We start from the raw sequence: 20867 nt of genomic DNA on the forward strand, positions 1-20867 counted from the left end.
CCCCGTCCATGTGACCCAGGAAGGGCGGGGCGGGCGACCCACCGACGTCCTCCCAAAGGGAGCCTTGAGACTCCCTTTCCCATGATGCCTCGGGCTCGCCGGCCGGCAAAGTAGGCAGGCGAAAGGGCGGGCGGAAACTACGTTTCCCGGCGTGCTCTTGGGCGGGCGGGCGCCTGCGCAGCGATATAGTCGGCCCTGAAGCGGGGGGGAAGGAAGAGGGAAGGGAGGAGGGAGCCGCCGCCATCTTGTGTGAGGGAGCGACCGGAGCCGCCAGCCCGGAAAGAAGGGGAAGGAGAGAAGGCAGGAGGGAGAGGAGAGCCGCCCGTCAGCCGCCCACCCGTCGCGGAGGAGCCGCCATGAACCCCGAATAGTGAGTGGTCTCCGCTTGGAGAGGCTGAGGGGGGGAACACCTTGTTTATTTTAAAGGAGGGGGGAGGCGAGGAAGAGGAGGAAGAAGAGGAAGGCGTCTTACTCCTCGCCCCCAGTGTGAGGACCCCCCCAATTGAGGCCTAGGCCGGCCTTGACCCCCCCCCCCCACAGGCCTCTTGAGGACCGAGGAGGGGGAGCAGCTGCTGCTGCCTTTTTCCTCCTGCCCCCCCACCTGCCCTCATTTATAGGGCTTTATGGGGGAGGGAGAGGGAAGCAGCTGTTTCCAGCCCCCCCACCAGGTTATTCAAACAAGGCTTAAGAGTCCTGTGGGGTCCTAAAGCTGACCCAATTGTGACCCCCCCACACCAGGGGTCCTGGACTTGGCACCCCCCCCCTCCTGAGAGAGAGTCAGGGAGGGATACTCATGGCTTTGAGGGGGGGGAACCCATAGAGTTAACCCTCCTGGCCTACTCAGGAGGTATGTGGGGGGGGGCAAGTCCAGGACTCCTGGCGGGGGTCAGTTTTATCGATTGATATCTCTTCCCCCCCAATAATATACCTATCCATGGGTGGGGGTAGGATGGGAAGAAGTGGGGGTCAGAGGGAAAGTCCATGCAGGAAAGGCCAGCAAGGGTCCCGGCCTTGTTGCCTTCCGGCCCTGTTTCATTGCCTCCCCTTCCCCTGGTTCTGGTGCCCCCCCTTGCCAGGTTTGCCCCTTCTTTCTGCCCCACCCAGTCCCTCAATCCCTTTCCCCTTGTTTGCTATTTCCCCAACTTTCTTGAACCCCCCCCCTTCCCCCTTATGCTCTTAATACAGGAAAACACTTCCCTCTTCCTATTTCTGGTGCTTCCCTTTATTTCTCTTTTTATCTCATATAAATATTGATTGGAACACTTTTCTTTAGGCTCCCTTGAAGGCATCTGATTCATTTGTTTCATTGAAAGTTCTGAAACGGACTGGAAGAAATCCTCAGCCTTACAATGCCTGTCTTTGTGTGTTAGTGTGTGTATATGCACACACTTATATGTGTACATACACACCCGCTTGTGCATGTATATGCACACTTATATATGTATATCTGGACATATACACACATTTATATAAATGTATATATATACACACACACATATCAGAGGAGAGAAATTGAGGATCTTCCACAGGTTGAATGGAACGTACACTGAAAATAAAGGTGTACCTGGAAATGCATGTGTCTAAATCAGGGTTTCCCAACCTGGGGGTCGTGACCCCCAAGAAGGTTACAAAATATTTTTTTGTTGTTGTTGTCTTAAATATGTTATACCCCTTGTTAAATAATTTCTTCCTTGACCTTTCAGAGCCAGTGATGAAAATTAGCATGCATGTGTGTCTGTATGAGAAACAGGCCCTTTGGAGGGGAAAGAAACCTCTACTTTCTGAGAAGGGAGGGCTTTACTCCATTAAAAATGCCTTTTGGTGCAAATATGGCCGGTGGGGGGGGGTTCACAGGTTATTTGGCTATTATAAAAGGGGGTTACAACTCAAGAAAAGTTGGGAACCACTGGTCTAAAGCAGAGTTTCTGTTTTGCCTAACAAAAAACACTGTGGATGCCTCTCCTCATTTGCAAGGGCGCGAGCCAAACGATGCTTTACTTCAGAGTCGATGCTTTACTTCAGAGTCGTTCATATTAAACTCAGTTGAACTTGCTTCCCAGTAAGAATGCCTAGAATTAGAATAATGATTTCTGTGTTTACTTCCCATCCTATTTAGTGGAATGGAATTCCTTTTAAAAAAATATAAATACCTGCCTTGCCTGCTCAGCTTGTGATTTGCTTTTAGAATTCCCACAATACTCTTTATCGTGCTCTTTGAGGTTGGAAAGGGAAGTATCTTTCCCGCCCAGGGAAGTGATTGTGTCAGGATCCTCCTTCTCCTGCCAGCTTTACCACACAAGTGAAATCTTTAGGCTCTGGTCTAGCAAAACATCTTGTGCAGCCTGTGGATTAACCTTCAAGGAGCTACATGATGCTTTCTGTCTGTTGTGAATAACCCTTTAATTAATCAATCAATTTTTTAAATTCCCCCCAGTTTCCTCCTTAAAGAGGATCAAAGACCGCTTGCATCATCTTCCGTAGAAGTTCATCTTCTGTAGAAGTTACACAAAGAACTCTGCTTTATTTTTGTACTAGACTGTGTTCTTAAGTATATGCCACCAGGTTGATTCCAACTTATGATGCCCCTTTCTGGTTCCCCCCCCCCCCCCGAAGTCTGGAGGACTCAGAAGTGGGTTACCATTCTCTCCTTCTGGGGACACTCTGGAACTGTGAAGCTTGCCCAAGACTACACAGGCTGGATTTTCCTCAAGATACACACTCCCGAATCCTTCCATGCATCACATTCAGATTTCACGCTCACCACTTTGGTGCATGCGCTCGTAATCTCAAGATTAGACTACTGTAATGCGCTCTACGTGGGGCTGCCTTTGAGGCTGCTGTGGAAACTACAGGTGGTGCAGAATGCGGCGGCCAGACTTCTCAGTGGTGTGAAAAAATTCCAACATATTTCACCCACTCTGGCCGCTCTGCATTGGCTGCCCATCCGATTCCGCATCGACTTCAAAGTGTTGATGCTTACGTATAAAGCCCTAAACGGTTTAGGGCCTCGATATTTGGCGGAACGCCTTCTACCACCAAGATCTACCTGTGTCACTCGCGCGAGCCAGGAGGTGAGGCTGAGGAACCTAACGCCGAGGGAGGCCCGGAAAGAAAAGACAAGAAATCGGGCCTTCTCGGCGGTGGCTCCTCGCCTCTGGAATAACCTTCCCCCTGATATTCGTGCGGCCCCCTCGCTGGGTATTTTCAAAAAGCAACTAAAAACATTGATGTTTCGGCAGGCCTTCCCCCCCCAGTTAATTCCTGACTCCTCTTTCCTTTTCTCCCCTTGTGTTTTATCCAAGTGTTGAAAGTTCTCTCTCTGTAAAATGGTTTTTATTATTGCTGTCCCCTTGTTGTGAGCCGCCTAGAGTGGTCAACCGACTAGATAGGCGGGATATAAATAAAATAAAAATAAATGCACCCTTCTCTCAGCTTATACTGGGAAATAAGCAGAGTCAGGGCTAGCTGACATGGGGGTGGGAGACCCTCCCCCATGAATACTGTATGCTTCATTAGGAAGAACCCTTCGTGGCACAAGCAGGAAACCTACATTGAACTCTCAAATTGGCAGGCCATTACTGCCAGTCACTGTTGGTGTTACTGGATAAAATAGACCAGTGCTTCCCAATCTTGGGTCTCTAGATGTTCTTAGACTACAACTCCCAGAAACCCTGGCCAGCACAAAGAGTGGTGAAAAGGCTTCTGGGAGTTTTAGTCCAAGAACATCTGGGAATACAAGGTCAGGAACCACTGAGATAGGCTGATAGCATCACTCAGCATAAAGCAGCTTTCTGTGTCTCATTAATAATAAAATAACAATAATAACTACATTTGAACTGTAGAACTCGAAGGGGGACCTTATGGATCACGGAGTTGAGCCCCTCACAAAGAGGCACAGTGGAGAATTGAACTCCCAGTCTCGCGCTCCGCGGTCAGAGACCTAAGCCACTGAGCGATCCGTGGTTCCAGAATTGTTATTCGTAAAACACCCTGTCGTGTAAATGGCTGCACCTTTGTAGCAAAGCAGCCCTGTGGAAAGACAGGAGGCGAGCTTCGTGTGGAAAGGTTGACAATAAAAACAAAACCAGGATAGATATTAGGGCCTAAAAAGGAAAAAAAAAAACCACAACTCTTGTCCCTTACTTGGATTAACACAAATAGAGATGCTGAAAGGAACAAATCTTAGAATACAAATGGGAATTTTTCCAACAGAAGGGAGCTTGTGGGAAGAGTGGTTTGAAGCAGCAACTTGGCACCCCCTCCAGAGGTGTATGAACTAGAACTCCCATGAACTTCCAGCAGGTGGTGGCTAAGTGGGATGGACACTGTAGTCCATCCTATCTGGAGTGTGATGGGTTGGGAAGGGCTGCTATAGCCATCATTTAAACTTGTATTCCTCGCTGGCATCGGTGACCGTTGGCCTCTCTGTTAAACATGTTCGTGTCCATCCATTTGTTAGTAGAGTAGACCCATTGAAACAGTGGGGACTTGGGAAGCTCCCTCTATTCAAGAGGTGTGCTCTGGTTGGAACTAACCGTTGGATCGAGGCCCATGTGTGGGCACAGCCAGTCACCTGTAAACTTTTTTTTTAAAAGAGGCCTCTGATAGCAGGCATTTTTCATGAAAGTAATGCACAAGACCAGTGCAACAGGATTTACAGCTAACCAGAATGTGAAACTGTCATAGAAAGGGTTGCTCTCGCTCTGACCTAGTGTAAAAGAGGAAAATGCATGTTTTTGACCTACATTTTAATTATAAACCAAGCCACACACTTTCTGAAAGGCCAGGTGGACCAATGCCAAGATTATATTCCAGTTTTCCTGCCCTTTGGAATTTTTAGACATAGTCCTATGATTTTTTTCTTCTTCTTTAAAAAATGGCTTTGCAAAAAGTAGGTATGGTAGAGAAAATGTCTACTTTTATCGGAATGTCCAGAATTTCAGACACCCATTGTAACTTGAGACACTAAATTCTGGCCTCGCTTGGTGCATTATGATCAACGCTCTGCCCCCTCAGTGTTCCTCTGAACAGATGCAGAGTGCTTTTTGCTTTCACTCAGGGACTAAGCCAGAGACATCCGGTCAATTTCAGTTTCTAGTGTCGGTGTTCTTGCGCCGTGCTTGCCGGCCTGTCTGCGGTCAGACTCCCTTTCCCAGGAATTTAGTGGCAACTCTAGATTCTTCCTGGCAAGTCCATCAACTCAAGGGTATCCTTTCTGCGGTGGAAAAAGAGCTGGTACCACTTAATAGTTGAGCTGCGGGACCAGAGAGAGCCACACTGAAATGATGTTTTATGTTAATTCACCAGCTGAGCTGGGCCAAACCCACCCTTCTCTTCACCTCCCCTGCAGTTGAGACAAGAACCGATATACCTTATCTAGGGCTTTCTAGTTATTTAAAATACTTTGCACTTCAAATGCAAGATGTGAAGGATCGTAATTCCTATAAGGCAGTGCAGACCTCCTGGCAAAGGTCAACTCTGATTTTAATGAGGGTAGCGATTTGTTTCCGGGCTGTGTAGTTGGGACTTTCCAGGAGAGGGAGACAGGAAAGTCTAAAAGCATCCCATTCTTTTGGGGTTCGTAAAAGTTTGGCCCGGGTGACCCCTTCCCGAGGGCCTTGGCGGTCCCGGCTTCGTACAGGCCTCCGTCTTAAGCCCTTGAAATGGGTTTCTAGCCCTGTGCCATCCTATAAATTCCTGTCCTTTCGGAGAGAAGGAGGCAGTGCCTTAAAAGAGGAGCCCAAGGTCACTGCCATCCGTCCCGGGTGGGGTCTTGGGTGCGAAGGAGTTAAAGGGCTGCTTCAAAGAGCACTTCCAAGTTGTAGAGACCCCCCCCCCCCCTTTAGCAGTACCTGGGACTTGTCTTCCTTCCGCCTTTTCAGTATGTCTGTGATGTGCCTTCCAGCTGCCCTGAATCTTCCAGGACACCTGGATCTTCACAGCTGGATTTTACCGGCTGCCTCTGTGGACGCTGCTGATTCCCCCCCCCCACTTGCTGGGAGCCGCACATCATCTGAGCTCAGTGCTGGATCCCCCCGTTTTGGGTGTTCCAGGCCAACAGATCAGGAGCATCTGTTTTGAATGAGGCCTGCGGCTACCGTTCAGCTTTACGGTGAGCGAACAGAACCAGGGGCCGTATCTATTTCGAGTGACAATTTTGGGATCTCTCACCTCTAACGAAGACCCAGGTCATGTATAGATCTGATTTTCCCACCCCTCTCGCTTTTTGTGAGACTGGAAGGCCAGGAGGCATCGGATCTCAGGAGTTGGTGGCCTTCTGAAGACCACCTTGGTCTGTGCCTTGAGGCTAAGCTGGGACAGGAACGCGTGTTCAGCCCCGCCGGCTCGTATTTCCTTTGCCAACGGTCTTTCCTCCCTTTCAGCAGCAGAGCCAGATCGCCCCTCCCTTCGGGGCCGAATAAGGAAAAGTGCCAGCACACCGTCTCGTGACTCCACGGCTTCCTGTCACCTCTCCCTGCACCAAGCCAAACCTTCCAAGTTAGGAAACTTCCTTCCGTCTTGACTTGCTGGCGGGGGTTTGCTTTTCTCCAGCGTGGCTCGTGCTGGGGCGACTCGGAGCAGCCTGGCGGGGCAAATAAGGGGCGTTGTTGAACCCATGCCAGTGGTGTCGGAGGAGAGAGGACAGTGATAAGCATCTCAGGGGCATCTTAGCCCCAGGAACCTTGAGGCATTCCAGGGACATGACAAGGCTGGCAGCGGTCCTGTCGCTCTGCTTAATTGTTTTAGGAGTCTTTTCACCGGATAGTGTTTCTCAGCCTTGTGGGCAGCTGATGATAAGATGATAAAACTTCGGTAACTGTCCTTCGGCCACATGGGGTTTCTGCAAAATTCTGAACTGTTCCAGTAAATGTTGCAGAACTTTTACTCATGTCTGAAACAGGGGCACAATCTGATTTTAGAATCGTTGTCATCACAGAAGGGAAGAGCTGGAAGGGACCCTATGGATCATCAAGGGGGCCCTGTGGGTGGATTCGAACTCCCAGCCTCTGGCTCCCCAGCCAGAGACCTGAACCCGCTGAGTTATTCAGCCATTCTTGTATACTTAACATCTTTTACGAGAGAAATGTCTACCGCCATCCTTCATGCCAGGCTTTGATGGTAAAGCAGGGGGTGGGGGTGTCTTGTATCTTCCCCCCCCCTCCAAACAAATGTCAGCTTTGTGTGCTTTCCTTAGATGATTTATCTCTAAATCCCCACAGCCGTTTGCACCTCCCTGACATGGGTGGCTTGAATTTAGAACGAAACTTGTTGAGCTGCACCCTGTGAACTCTGCGTGTTCTGTTGTGGTTGTCTGGCACCCGCCGACTTCCAAGAGCTTTAAAAGTTCTTGGATAGAGGCCACCGAGGTAGCTCCAGTTTCATTTTCGTGGCATCCCTTAGGGTCACGTTCAGAATGAGTCAGTTTGGCACCAGTTACTTGCAACTAACACATTTTTTGAAGCAATTGTTTTCATAGAAAAGGGGAAGTGGTTCATTGGAAAAATTAAACATTTTATTCTTCTCCCCCCTGGATTTTTCCCCTACCCACTTTTTTTAATAGAACCACAGAACCAAGGAGTTGGAAGGAGCCGATAAGGCCATCGAGTCCAACCTCTGATCAATGTTGTTGTTTAGTTGTTTAGTCGTGTCCGACTCTTCGTGACCCCATGGACCAGAGCACGCCAGGCCCTCCTGTCTTCCACTGCCTCCCAGAGTTGGGTCGAATTCATGTTAGTCACTTCAATGACCCTGTCCAACCATCTGGACGTCTCCTTTCTCCTCCTGCCTTCACACTTTCCCAACATCAGGGTCTTTTCCAGGGAGTCTTCTCTTCTCATGAGATGGCCAAAGTCTTGGAGCCTCAGCTCTAGGATCTGTCTTTCCAGTGAGCACTCAGAAGTGATTTCCTTCAGAACGGTTGGGTTTGTTCTCCTTGCAGTCCAGGGGACTCTCAAGAGTCTCCTCCATCACTACAATTCAAAAGCATCAATTCTTTGGTGGTCAGCCTTCTTTATGGTCCAGCTCTCACTTCCATGCATCCATTGTCGTACTGCTCTAACAGCTAACAAGTTTATCCCGATCTTCAGCCTGTATCTGACTTCCTGTCGCTTGGGCCCACGATGATGTATCCTGCACTCTGGGGAGATTGAGAACAGATCCTGCCCCTCCTTTGTAGGATTCCCTTTCGAGGATTTGAAAAGTGCTCTCCTATCTCCCCTCAATCTTCTTTTCTCCAGGCTAAACATGTCATTCTTAAGGCTTGGTTTCCAGTTTCCTGATCATCCTGATGGCCCTCCGCTGAACTTGTTCCAGTTTGTCGTTATCCTCGTTAAAATGGGGTGCCCAGAACTTGGACACAGGATTAACCCATGCCAGAGAGAGGGAACCTAATACCTCATGGGATTGTCTATTAAGAGTTTTGCAAATGCTGGTTAAAACTAATTGTCGTTAGTAGAAATGTAGCTTCAGAGGGAGCACAGAGGCATACAGTTAAAGGTAGAAAGAAGGTGGGTAAGGAGAGTGTGAAAATCCCCAGTTTGCTCCTTGCCTCTCCCAGCATTGATTAATTTGAATGTGTTGCGTTTTTACTGGACTTTAACCTTAGTACGTGTTATCCGGGCTGTTGGACCGCAGAGGCTTTGAATCATCGGAGTTGGCAGTCTTAATGGGAGGTGGGTCCCAAGCCGGGGCGAGCTACGGTCTGCATCCATGAGGATTATTTGGATTATGAAGCGTAGTGGGCAGCGTTCCACTGCAGTGTTTGAGAAGGGTGAGCCCCTCTTTCGTTTGAGGTGGGCTCCCTTTTGGAAACCTGCTAAGCTTGGGGCTTTCTCCTTTGAAGCCGTAGACCCTTGGGAAGCCGTGGGGCTGGGTTGGTGCTTTGCTGCTTTGGGAAGGCCTGAGCGGGCTAGTCGGAGAGGTGTGGCGTGGTGATCTACTGGTCTCCGGTGCACGGTCGACCCCTCTGAAGCTCACACAGTTGGGATAAGCCAACCCTTCTTGTTCAGGGTTTCTGACACTCAGTGTGAGGCTGGAGTTGTTGAGCACCCAGCTCTTTCAGGGAGAGGGAGACCATCAGGGCTATCCGGAGCCTTTAAGCCCCTCCGAAACACACACAAACATCCACCCACCCACCCAAAATAACACCCTTTGCCAAAGACTCGCCGTGGTCCCTCTTTTGAACTCCTGACTTTTAGCCACCGGTCTTGGGTGGGTGAAATCGTGGGTTGTCTGAAATGGAGACTTAACGGACGGGCCTCCTTTCCCATCATCCTGCCCCCACTTGGGAAGGCTGGCTGGGAAGGATGGGCGTCACAGGCCGAGAAGATCCGGGCTGAGCATTTCCTTCCACGCTTTGACCTAAATGTGTCAAGAAATGTCTCTACTGAAGATCGCTGGGATGTGAAGGGCAGTCTTCTTAATTTTCCATGGCATTTTCACCTTTGCAAAATAGCTGCCAGATACACAGGGGTTCAGCGATTTGGTTGAGCGTTCGGTGGAGAGAAGTAAACTCGAGCAGTGAAGAAGAGAATTAAACCTCAAAAGTGCAAGTAAGGAGTGTTATGGCCTGTTCTGGCTTTCAACGGAGAGTGGCTTTGCTTCTTATTTTGTGCTTTAGACTTTTTTGTGTGTGTTCTTTTATACAGTAGGACCCCCTTATCTGCAGGATCAGTATCCGCTGATTCTCTTATCCACAGTCTGAAAGGATTTTTTTAAAAATCCCCCTAATAAATCCCCCTGAAGTTACTAGAACTGGGAGCGAGAGACCATGCAGTGGGTAGCATCTGCTATTATAATAGTGTTTGTTATAATCCGCTTTTTTCAGCATCGGCAGGGGGGCTTGGAACCCATCAGATAACAGGGGTCCTACTGAACTCTGGACCTCATAGGAGAGCCGGAACGTATGTGAAAGGGAGATCTTTGCCTGTGGGGGATTCACTGCATATTCAGTCTTCATTAAGAAGGGCCATGTGCCTCACATCATGTGGGGCGATTTCCGGAAAGGAGGCAGGACCAGCAGTGACCAAGGAAGGAGCTTTCTTGGTGTCTCCAGTGAACTTCATCTCCTTGTCTCTCCTTTCCAGTGACTACTTGTTCAAGCTGCTTCTGATTGGCGACTCGGGCGTTGGGAAGTCCTGCCTGTTGCTACGGTTTGCTGTGAGTATCCAGGCCTGCCCCAAAGCGGGCAGCTTTTCTTACCGGCCTTTGGTTCTGTCGTTAGGAAAGCAGCTGATCTGGGCAGCCTCTTGGCAACGGGTTTCTGAAGATTGCAGGGCATAGAAACAGGGCAGAAACCTTTGACTAATCCCCTTGGAATCTCTTATCCTCCCCCCACACACAACTCCAGCCCTTAAAAAAAAATATCACTTCCCCACAAAAAAACCCAACACCTCCCACCATTTTCAGTGTAAGTAAACAAAAGCTGTGTTTTCCTTACGTATCTTCAGATACTTGCAGTGATTAGCTACAGATAAATGAGTTTCCCCACCTTTTTCCCCCAGAGGACCTTCACACACTTCTGTAATGTTTGTTCTAGTGCAGATGATTTTGGGAAATTGTTTCGAGGATCTGCCACACGTTCCCTTGTCAACGATTCAGAACAGGGCTACCCAGTGCCCTTTGCCAAAACTGTGAATAGGAAAGATTTTAAAGAAAGGTTTCTGGGTGTTTTGGTTATTAGGAAAATAGGAGTTAGAGACATACTGTACTCCAGGCTGCTGCAAGTAACCCAGAGCTCTACCCACCAATACTATCTGCCTTTAGCTTGCTACTGTTCCTGGGGGGATAATATTTCAAGGTGAGGGAGAAAAAGGTTGTGTCAGATCCACACATTCACAGCTGCATATTCTGCACGGACATGATTCTGTCCCCTCCCACTGAAATTCCTGTTTGGGACGTTTCAGAGCGACCCCATGTCCTCTGTTTGATGCAAGCTGCGCCCAGGGACCTGAAAATGTGTACCAAACATGCTTGTGTCTCCGAGTGTGTTTGTGGTTTTTGATGTAACGGAGAGCAGCTGCACATGCTCGGACACACCGAGCGAATCGGAATAGAAGTTTCTTGGCTTGCTTTTTCCAGCCCGATGCTAACACCTCCCCTTCTTCTCCCCCCCGGCTAGGATGACACCTACACGGAAAGCTACATCAGCACCATCGGAGTGGACTTCAAAATCCGCACCATCGAGCTGGACGGCAAAACGATCAAGCTGCAGATTGTGAGTGCCGACGGGCCCGTACGCGCCACCGGCTTCCTTCTGGCCTCAGAAAAAAGCAGGCCTCGAGAGGCAACTCTGGAAGGTGGGGGGTGGGATCTGAGCTGTGTGGAGCAGGAGCCTTTTCGGCTGGTGTCAGAAGGCGGTGGTGTCCTCTCCCTCGGTGCAGAAGGAGGAGGATCAAGAGGTCAAGCAGGGGCCCAGAAACTCCCCTCTGTTCAAAACTTTGCTACTACTGCTTTTTTGCCCTGAATGCCACTGCGGCCAGCCTCAGATCCTTGCTCCTCTCTAAAACAGTTCTGTGCTGGCCTACCTTACAAGTGGGTTGTAAGCTGAGGTGCATTTACCTGCCGAGGAAGGTTCCCTAATGCACAGACCCGTGCAGGGAGCAGCACGGAGACAATAATGAAGGATCCGTGGTCTTCCTGTCTGGCATTTTCCACACAGACAAAGAAACTGGTCTTTCAACCTTTGATTTATAAGTTGCTAAGATTAAACAGAATGCATTAGATGGATGGTTTGGGCTGGAGGCCAAAATGGGGGCCGGTGTGCTGTTTTTCAGGATTTTAACATGGCCAGGTGTTCGGCTTACTTTGTCTGACCTCGGATGGCTCCCGCCATCAAGGTGTCATTTTCAGCCTTTTTCTCTCTGGGTTCTGTGGTTTAATTTGCCACCCTCACAAGCCCAGCTTTCGCATCAGAGAAAGTAGGCCGCCAGCTCACAATGCGCCCATTCATTTCAAAACTGCTGGACTTCTTCCCCTTTTTATAAAAAAAAAAAGGAGCTGGTTAGAGGAACAAATCCCTGATTTAATAGTTCTGTGCCGGGTTGTCCGATTAACTTTTGGGCAGGAGAGAAGCAGAAATGGATTCTCCTTTGCATCCTGCACAGATTTACAGTAGGAACATGATATCTCTGGGGGATAGGTTCTGAGTTCTCCCTGTGGGGGGCTGAAAAATAATGGTCGTTCCCAGTTTTATACATTGCATGGTCTCTGTCTCCTCCTAGGGGGCAGTTCTGATAAATGCATCCTGAAAATGCATATAGATAAATATTTTGTCGGGGGGGGGGGGGTTCAGTTTCTTCAAAGCAAATCCACGGATACTGCTCCCACGGATAGTGGGGTCGTACTTTACAAGTATCACAGTTCTACACATGGAACGTATGCTTCTGGTGCTGAGTTTCACTGTCTTCTCCTTGTCTCCTCTCTTCAGTGGGACACAGCAGGGCAGGAACGGTTCCGAACGATCACTTCCAGCTACTACCGAGGGGCGCACGGCATCATTGTAGTATACGATGTAACAGACCAGGTAGAAGAGCGGCGGTGGCTTATTTCTGACATAGCATGAGTGTGTGCTACCTGTGTGTGTGTGCATGAGCAGCTATGTGCACGTGTTCCCGAAGGGGGATCTAAATCCTGCACATCAGGAGGGAACAGCCCCGTCCTTTTTTCTGCAGAAGAGGATCTGTAAGTTCAGGACAAGTGTGCAATCATAACTCCACACGTCCACAATGGTGAAGTTAAAACAGTAAACAAGAACGAAGGCAACGGAAGGTGATGGAAATGCATGTTTAAAAACACGCAGTTCAGTTAAAAGAGAGGGTGAGGGAGGCATATTTAACCTGCTGCCAGAAAGAATGAAATATTGGTGCTCGGTAGACCTCATCCAGATTGTTTTTGCTCAGCTGAGGTGCCACTTCAGGAGCGGCTCTGTGTTCTGTAACAGCAGCTTATATTTTGCACTAATGGAAATCAGATCCTAGAGCAGTGTTTCCCCAACCTGGGGTCCCCAGATCTTCATGAACTAAAACTCCCAGAAGCCTTTTCACCACTAGATCAGCTGACTAGGGTTTCTGGGAGTTGCAGTCCAAGGACATTGGGGGCCCAGGGTTGGGAAGCAGCCGCCTGGAGCCCAGGTAGATGTGTGTGTGTCTCTCTCTCTCTCTCTGTGTGTACATGTGTGAGTGCCCTCTTAGCCATGCTGGCCTTCTATTTCTACTGCATTTGTAGGAATTGCAGAGTATAGTGTGTGTGTGTAAGGAGGTTTAGATCAAACAGTGCCCATAGAAGCCATTCCACCACCACCCCATGAGGGTTCATGCACACAACCCATATTGTAGTGCTGTAAGGAAAAGTAGGAGAGCTGCTATTGCCAGCTGACTCAAGTAAGCGAAGAAAGCTCTATTCTTGACAAAGAAGCCAGAGCTTCAGTCTTTGCAGAGCATCCCCATTTTAAGTATTTCCGGTGTTTGTGTGTCTAGACTTGTGGGCCATTTCCCAGGAAACATTCAGCTGTCTGTGTCCAGCATTCATTAGACTACTGTAGATGGATCTTGGGGTCCTTTCTGGCTCCACCGGGCTGCAATTCTGTGACACACACACACACCCCGCCCATGACAGCTAGGAACTTGGCCTTCCTTGGAAACCAAAGCCCCCGGTCGTGTCAGAGGGCCTCACCTTCTCCTGTCCCGTGTTTTTGGCGCGCAGGAATCGTACAACAACGTGAAGCAGTGGCTGCAGGAGATTGAACGCTACGCCAGCGAGAACGTCAACAAGCTCCTCGTGGGGAACAAGTGCGACCTGACGACCAAGAAGGTGGTGGACTACACCACTGCCAAGGTGTGTGTGGTGGTTGTTGAGGGCAGGGCAACAGCCTCTTGCACCCTGTGCCGATCTCTGTGACGCCTGGTTTGCCTGCACCCGCGAACCATGTGAGAGGATGGGCTGTGCCCCTTTAGACTCTAGTGGTGGTGGGGAGGACACATCACTTCTGAAAGCTCCTCCACGTTCTTTTTAAACAAGCAAAACCTCCTTACTGGAAAACAGAAGTGGAGAATCTGTGCTCCATTGGGGTGTGTGTGTGTGTTCTACCGCTTTCCTTTCTGTAGTGCTTTTCTGAATCAAACCACTGTCCGATGCAACGGTTGCAGGAAATCCACTGCTACGCCAGCAAAAATGTGAATTAAATTATTCTTTTTTTAAAAAAAAAAGCTGTTCTTTTCCCACCCTCCCACCCCATGTTTATGAAGGGGTCCAGCCTCTCCTGCCACCTTCAGCTTTCCGCCTGTTTTGTTTGGTGGATGGTGCCGATGGAAATCTCTAGGGGCCTTTTCGTTCCTGAGCGTTGGGTTGTGTGCCAGAGGGAGTGAAATAAGTGATAAGAAAAAGTGGTGTTTTTTTTTTACTAGAAGTGGGTTGCCCTAACCCCAAAAGCAGGTGGTTTATGCCCCCCCTTTTCCTAGGGGCAGGAAGGAAGTAGATGAAGATTAACTGACTGCTAGATCTCCAGATGGTTTGCTGTCAATTAACAAAGGATGTCTTACTTGGAGTTGTGCGTAGCAGCGACAACACAAGGCCTGTTGCCCTTTATAAATTAGGTTCCTTATATCAAGAAAAACTGGATGAGGACAGATGCATCTGTCTGGGTGATTTTTGGCTCACAACTTCCATCAGCCCCACCTAGCTTACCAGTGTCAAAGGATTATGGGAGTTGTGGTCCAGAAACATCTGAAAGAATACCTTTGCTCCATACATCAGGTGTGAAGTTCCCCCCTTAATGATTTTTGGAGGACGTTGGTGTGTGTGTGTGGGGGGGGGGTTGGTTTACCTTGGCTGTCTTTGGTCCCCCCCCCCAAAAAAAAAAAGTTTCTGTGGTCTCGGAAACCTTCAGAACCTCTCTGGGGGCCTGGCACAGTTCGCACGAAATCGCAGGCTGAAACGAAGGAAAGGCTGACCTACATCGTGGATTATCTGTAGGCAGCTCATTGGTGCATCTGGTCCCCTTTACACGCGCCCCCCCCCCTCAGTTTCTTCTTGGTTTTTTTTTTAAATGCCATTTCCAGAGGGGTTACAGCCTGGGGTGAGTCCATTCGGGACAGATTCAGCTTCTGACTTCCCTTGGATGCCCACCCCTGGCATCGTAGACAGGCATCTGTGCTGTCCCATGTCTGGTTCCAGATTCTTAACGGTGGCGGCCCGGGGTGCGAAGCATGTTTCTTTACCAAAACAGCAGGATTAAAACAAAAAGCAATGCAGGCTTTTCCCATTAGAAAAGGCAAACTCTCTCACCTGAAACGGCCTCTCCCCCCCCCCCCCCACGACCCGACCCTGCCGGCCACTCTTTTTATTTTTTTAATTCCTCTTTTCCTCCTTGGGGCAGGAGTTTGCAGACTCCCTCGGCATCCCCTTCCTGGAGACCAGCGCCAAGAACTCCACCAACGTCGAGCAGTCCTTCATGACGATGGCCGCCGAGATCAAGAAGCGCATGGGCCCGGGGGCCACCGCCGGCGGCGACAGACCCAACCTGAAGATCGACAGCACCCCAGTCAAACAAGGCGGTGGCGGCTGCTGCTGAGAGGACGAGGGGGACATGATGGCGTTGGCAGGGGAGGGGCGGCGGCCCTGGCGTGGGGGGGGAGGCTGGATTTTGGGGAGCCAGCTGGGGAAAGAGGGGGGAACGCCTGCCCCTTCTCTGCTGTCCAGCCGCTGCCGTCCTGCTTTTCTTCTACTCCGAAGGTGGCTTTTCCCGGATGATACCTCGGCGGAGGGGGACGGGGCCTCCCTCCCCCTTCCAGCTCAGCCGCTCTGAGCGCTCTTGAGCGTGCTCGGTCTGTTGTTTATTTCGTTTTTAATTTTTCTTTCTTGTCCCCACACTTAACTCTAGAGGGGATATTAGATGGGGGGGATTTGGGAGGGGGCTCTGTACAGGTCAAAGGCTTTCCCTGCCCCCCTGGGGGGAGGGGAGAGGGGATGCCGGCTCCCGCTGCCCCCGGGGGCTTCCCCCCCCCCACTTCCCTGTCGGCAAGGGTCTGGGCGAACTTTCGAATTTTCACCGGTTTGGTTCGAGCGGCCCTCGCTGTTCCCTTCCATACCTCCTTGCTCTCCCCAGCCGCCTGTTGTTGTTTTTTTTTTTTTTTGCCCCAAACCCCAGCTGTGATTCCCCCCCCCCCCAAAAAAGGGTGAATGGAGCTTTTGTATTTTTCTCGCTCGGTTTCCCCACGCACGCCCCTTTCAGACCCCGCTTTGGACAGTTCCCGAGTCCCTCTATCTTGTGCATCCCACCCAGTTTAATCGGAGTTGCTCCGGCAGATTGCTTTTTTTGCTGAGGGCTGGGGCGTCTCTTTTCTCTCTGTGTGTGTCTCTCTCCTTCCTCCACCTGTCCCAGGTCTTTTTCGGGAGAAGGCGCAGCGGCCTGGCTCCTTTCCTCCCCCACCCCTGCATGCGATGTCAGCTTCCTTGTCGCCGGAGATGAGGCCTCACCGTTTCCCATTGGGATCATCCCGCAATTTCTCATCCCATTTGCTTTCTTTCCTACCACAACAGGTCCTTCTCCCTCTGCTCCCCACAATGCCAGTTTTCCTCTCAGGGCCCCCACTCTTCCCCGGTGTCTTTCCACCCTCCAGTCCACCCCGCTGTATTTCTCCGAAAGGACACGGGTGGGAGCTTGCAACGAGATGAGAAACGTATACTGTGCGCGCACACACACCCCACCGGCTCCTTCGCGAGCACTGCTGGGTCCCACCGATTCACTCTTAAAACTCTTCCCCGAGTCTGAACTGGGCAGGAGGAGGAAATTTGGGGTGGGGTGGGGGGTTCTTCCCCTAGCTTCTGCATTCCACAGTCGATGAATGTATTTTTGGGCATCCGGGCACCCACTGGGTTTCATGAAAGGCTCCTGACACCATCTAAGCCTTGCCCCCCTCACCTGTGGCCATCTCTGTCTTCCCATTTCACCCCCAATTCCCTCCCAGTCCTCTACTGGTGTTTGCAGGGCCGTGTAGCTGCCCCCTTTCTCTCCCCTACCTTTTCTCTGTGTATCTGTGACCAAACTGAAGCCCATCCGTTCCCCCCCCCCCCAGTACTGAGCTGTGGCTCCAGACGTGCTATACTCTGTATGTGGGTGTGGATGTGTACGTGTGTGTGATTGTTCTCTTTATTCTTCCTTTTTATTACTGAGAAGCTGGTGATCGTTTCAGAATTCTGCCCCAGCTCCCTTTGCACCCCCCCTCTCCCTCCCTCCCTTTTATTTAAGGAACGTCCAGGGACCCTGCTGGGCCAGGCCGTGGGTGGAAGGTTTTTTTGTTTGTCCGCTTTTGTTTTGTTCTGTTTTTCCACGAACGAAAATAAAAACACAAACGAGAGGACGAGAAAAGGAAGTGAAGAAAAAAAAAACACCCCAATAAAAACATAACCAGCCTCTGCAAAAGGAGGGACTCTCAAGCTTATCTACATAGCTCTTCTCTTCTTTCCACGGTGGGCGGTGTGTTAATAGTGTGTGTGTTGTAGGTTGTGTGAGAGATGTTCGGAGTATCTCCCTGTGAAAATATATATTTTTGGGGGAGGGGATGCTCATGGTCTCAGCCCACGTGGTAAAGTCACTGGTAACGACATGGATTTCTCTCTTCTCCTCTGTATGTCTCCCCAAATGTCCTGGTTAAATGCCACCCTGCGGTGGTGGGTGGTTGCCTGAAACATAGGCTGGATGAACGGAGAGGAATCTAATTGGGTCTCTACGGCTCCTGTGCCTTTTCTTTCTCTCAAAAAGGAAGGAACTGGAAAATTGGGGCAAATCCTCTCGCATCTTGTTTCTTTCAGTGAAAGTGCCCTGTAGGAGATAAAATTGTAGATGTGCAAACGAGGTGTCACCGGGCTAGCTAGGGTGGTGTCACCTTTCGTGGCTAGTCAGCCTTACCTCCGTGGTGTTTTTCCTACCCATCCGTTTTTTAAAAAGACACCCATTGCTATCTTTCGTGGGTGGCAAAATCTGTACGCTTCCCAGAACCCATCCTGAATCTCCCAATTTTGGGTTTCACTGGATTCTAGAAGTAGAAAACCTTCACCTGTGCATAAGGTTAGGTGCCTTCTTTGAGTTTCTCCACCTTCTTACATTCTCCCTGCCCACTTTTAAATCCCCAGAAGTTGAAAAGCCCCGCAGGATTCTTGTTCTTGGCCAATCCTTGCGTGGCAAGAAGATACCTTATAATGAGGATGTCATAGAGGCAAAGGGGTTTTGGCAAGCAGTAAAAGCCGATAGCCGCTTGAGTTGCAGTGATGAGCCACCAGAATTCACAGGCGCATTGCTGGTGGACGTCCAGCCTGTTGCTTCATTGTAGTAAAGGCAGGCTAAATTGGATCTAATCCATTTTTTAGGAGAAATGGACGAAACGGGCAGCTTTGTCGTTCGAAGCAGAGCTCCCCGAAGCAGAAGGCGTGTGGTTATCCTCCCAACAATGGGCTTCCTTGAGAGAAATCGCCTGTAAGCATCACATGCTCTCCCTGGCCAGATCTCCTCTTTGAAGGATGATGGGCTTTGGTGGTTGGGGATGAGGGCTGGGGACGCGCTGGAGGCTGCTGTCAACCCCAGGTGTTAGAACCAAGGAATCAGGAAGGCAGAATGTGTGTTCTAAACTTTGACTTGATTCCTTCCTCATTTTAGGGACTGAGTTGCGTTAGGACAGATATAAAAACAAGTGGTTGCAACTATATATATATATATTTGCTATGCAATACAAGCAGTCTGAAAGATGCAAATAAAACTGCATCATAAGTGCAGATATAAGGATCATTCTCATCCTTGTGATCTGTTTTCAGAGTTTTCTAGGTAGAGAATCCTCAGCAGCGCTTTACCCTTCCCTTCCTCTAGGGGGAGCCCTGGGATTGTGCAGCTTGCCCAAGGCCACCCAGGCTGGCTCTTCTCCCAGGAGGCCCAGTGCAGGATTTGAACTCCCAACCTCTGCCTTAACCACTGAGCTGTCCACCCAGCTAGTCACCAATACAGCTAGGCTAGAAAAGACCCTTTGAGATGAAGAGTGTAATAAGGAACAAACTTTTTAAAGGCGCTTTGAGGATTTACGCTAGATGGGGCTTCCCCCCCCCCCCCCGGATTCACTACGTGGCACAGAGTTGTATATTTTAACCCAGCCTTCCATAAGAAAGACATGTTTGAAATGTCGATTTATAACCGGGCGCTAAGAATTTCGTGGATCGGGAATATGGCCAGCAAAATCATAAAAGGGAGAAAGCTACATGCCTTTGCACAATGAGAAACGAAAGGTACAGAATGTTATGGCTGCCCAATCCAAGTAAAATAAAAGTGGAAAGAATTCCAGCCGGCAAAAGAACTTCTTATTCGCTTGAAAAGTCTTAAAGGAACAGTTTGGATGCAGCGCAACGTTCGTGTTTTAGAACAGTCACCGCTGGAGCTGGAGGACTTCATGAAGAAGAAAATATGTCCAGGGAAATGGACTTTGATCCATGGCAGATGACACAGAAATAAATTTCTTAACCTTTTGATAGCTAGCTCAGCGGCTTGGGTCTTGAACAAGAGGCGGGGAGTTCAAATCCCTCCACGCCTCCTTGGCAAGGGGCTGGACATGATGATCTCTCGGATCCCTTCTAGCTCTGCAATGCTAAGATAATTATTATTCCAAAATACCAGACACCGTCAAGCAAAATTATTAAAAATCATTGTTTGGTATTCTATAACAGATACAAGTTTTAACCAAAAACCCAAGGATCTGTTAAATATCGGCGTAGTATGTGTGCTGTTCCTAATATTGCCAATTTCTTTTTGTAGCTCTGATTTCTGACATCTGCAACTGCTTATAGTACTGTGTGAAATTTCTGGATATTGTTCTCAAAGTCCCCGTGACTATGGGGACCACCGAGGTGTGTTTCTTCCAGAGGCGAGATGCTTCGATGACCAGTTTCTCTGTACTTGGTCAGTTTTTCCAACTCTTTATCTTCAGCTCGGGCATCTCCTGGAATTACAATGTCAATGACTCCGACCTTTCTTCTTTCTATTACTACTAGGTCTGGTGTGTTATATTCAAGGTGTTTATCCTTTTGGATCTGGAAATCCCGCAAGATCTCGACTTCCTTATTTCCTGACACCTCCTCTACCTGATGTTCCTAGGGATTTTCGGAAGCCGGCCAGTTATATATTTTTGCATAATAAGCAGTGCACTAATTTTGCCTTTCTGTCCTGTCTAACTTTGCAATCTGTTTGTGCAATCTTCGGACATTCGCACACGAGAGGCGGCACAGTTTCCTCTTTTGCTCGCCAGAGTCGACATTTCCTCTTAACACGAATTCCTTGAATCGTGGCCTTCGTCACGTCGGTTCGAAACGCTTGTTCTTGTGCAGCAAAAATCAAACCTTCGGTTTCTTTCTTAAGGGCCCCCGGATTCAGCAATGCCCATGTTGAATGAGGATCATACTTTCCATCAACATTTCTCCGGGCTTGTCCATGTACTGGTTTATTTTTCCAGTGGTTTTTATTGTGGCAGCTGTTAAGTGCCACCATATTTTGCCCTTGTGTTTAATTTTGCTGACACCTGGGGGGGGGAATGAGCGTCTCCAACAGAAGCGCTAGGGGGCGCCAGCCCACCAGTAATGTTTTCCTCCCAGTCCCTTTTCCTACCAGTTCGGAAGGCAAACTATGATTGCCTTTGCTTGGCTCAGCGCTTCTCCGGTCTTTCTTCCCTGGGCGCCAGGGGTGGCTCAGAACAGCCGGCGAGGGATGGAGGTCTGCCACAGAGTAAGCTATTTCTGCTGCTGATCTGTGCTATTGTTTCGTCTCTCCCAACGCCTTGGTCTCTATTTTAAGCCTTCGGCCGGCAAGAATTAAGGTCAGTTCAAGGCAAGGGGAGCAG

The 20867-nt window shown here is 49.5% G+C and overlaps 1 protein-coding gene across 1 annotated transcript; it reads left to right on the top strand.

Annotated features, from left to right (window-relative positions):
- The first annotated feature begins 211 nt into the window (after positions 1-211).
- RAB1B (RAB1B, member RAS oncogene family) lies at positions 212-15631 on the top strand. Its single transcript, XM_020797376.3, has 6 exons — positions 212-370; positions 10086-10158; positions 11120-11215; positions 12428-12523; positions 13702-13833; positions 15374-15631. Exons 1-6 carry the CDS (start codon positions 357-359, stop codon positions 15566-15568), a joined length of 606 nt encoding a protein of 201 aa, XP_020653035.1. The 5' UTR covers positions 212-356; the 3' UTR covers positions 15569-15631.
- Positions 15632-20867: the final 5236 nt, after the last annotated feature.

The sequence above is a fragment of the Pogona vitticeps genome, chromosome 15 (assembly GCF_051106095.1).
Source record: "Pogona vitticeps strain Pit_001003342236 chromosome 15, PviZW2.1, whole genome shotgun sequence".
Lineage (NCBI taxonomy): Eukaryota > Metazoa > Chordata > Lepidosauria > Squamata > Agamidae > Pogona > Pogona vitticeps.

Coding starts and splice junctions, on each gene's coding strand:
- RAB1B (XM_020797376.3), top strand. Junction 11,216..12,427: donor AAACGATCAAGCTGCAGATT/GTGAGTGCCGAC, acceptor TCCTCTCTTCAG/TGGGACACAGCAGGGCAGGA. Junction 13,834..15,373: donor TGGACTACACCACTGCCAAG/GTGTGTGTGGTG, acceptor TCCTTGGGGCAG/GAGTTTGCAGACTCCCTCGG.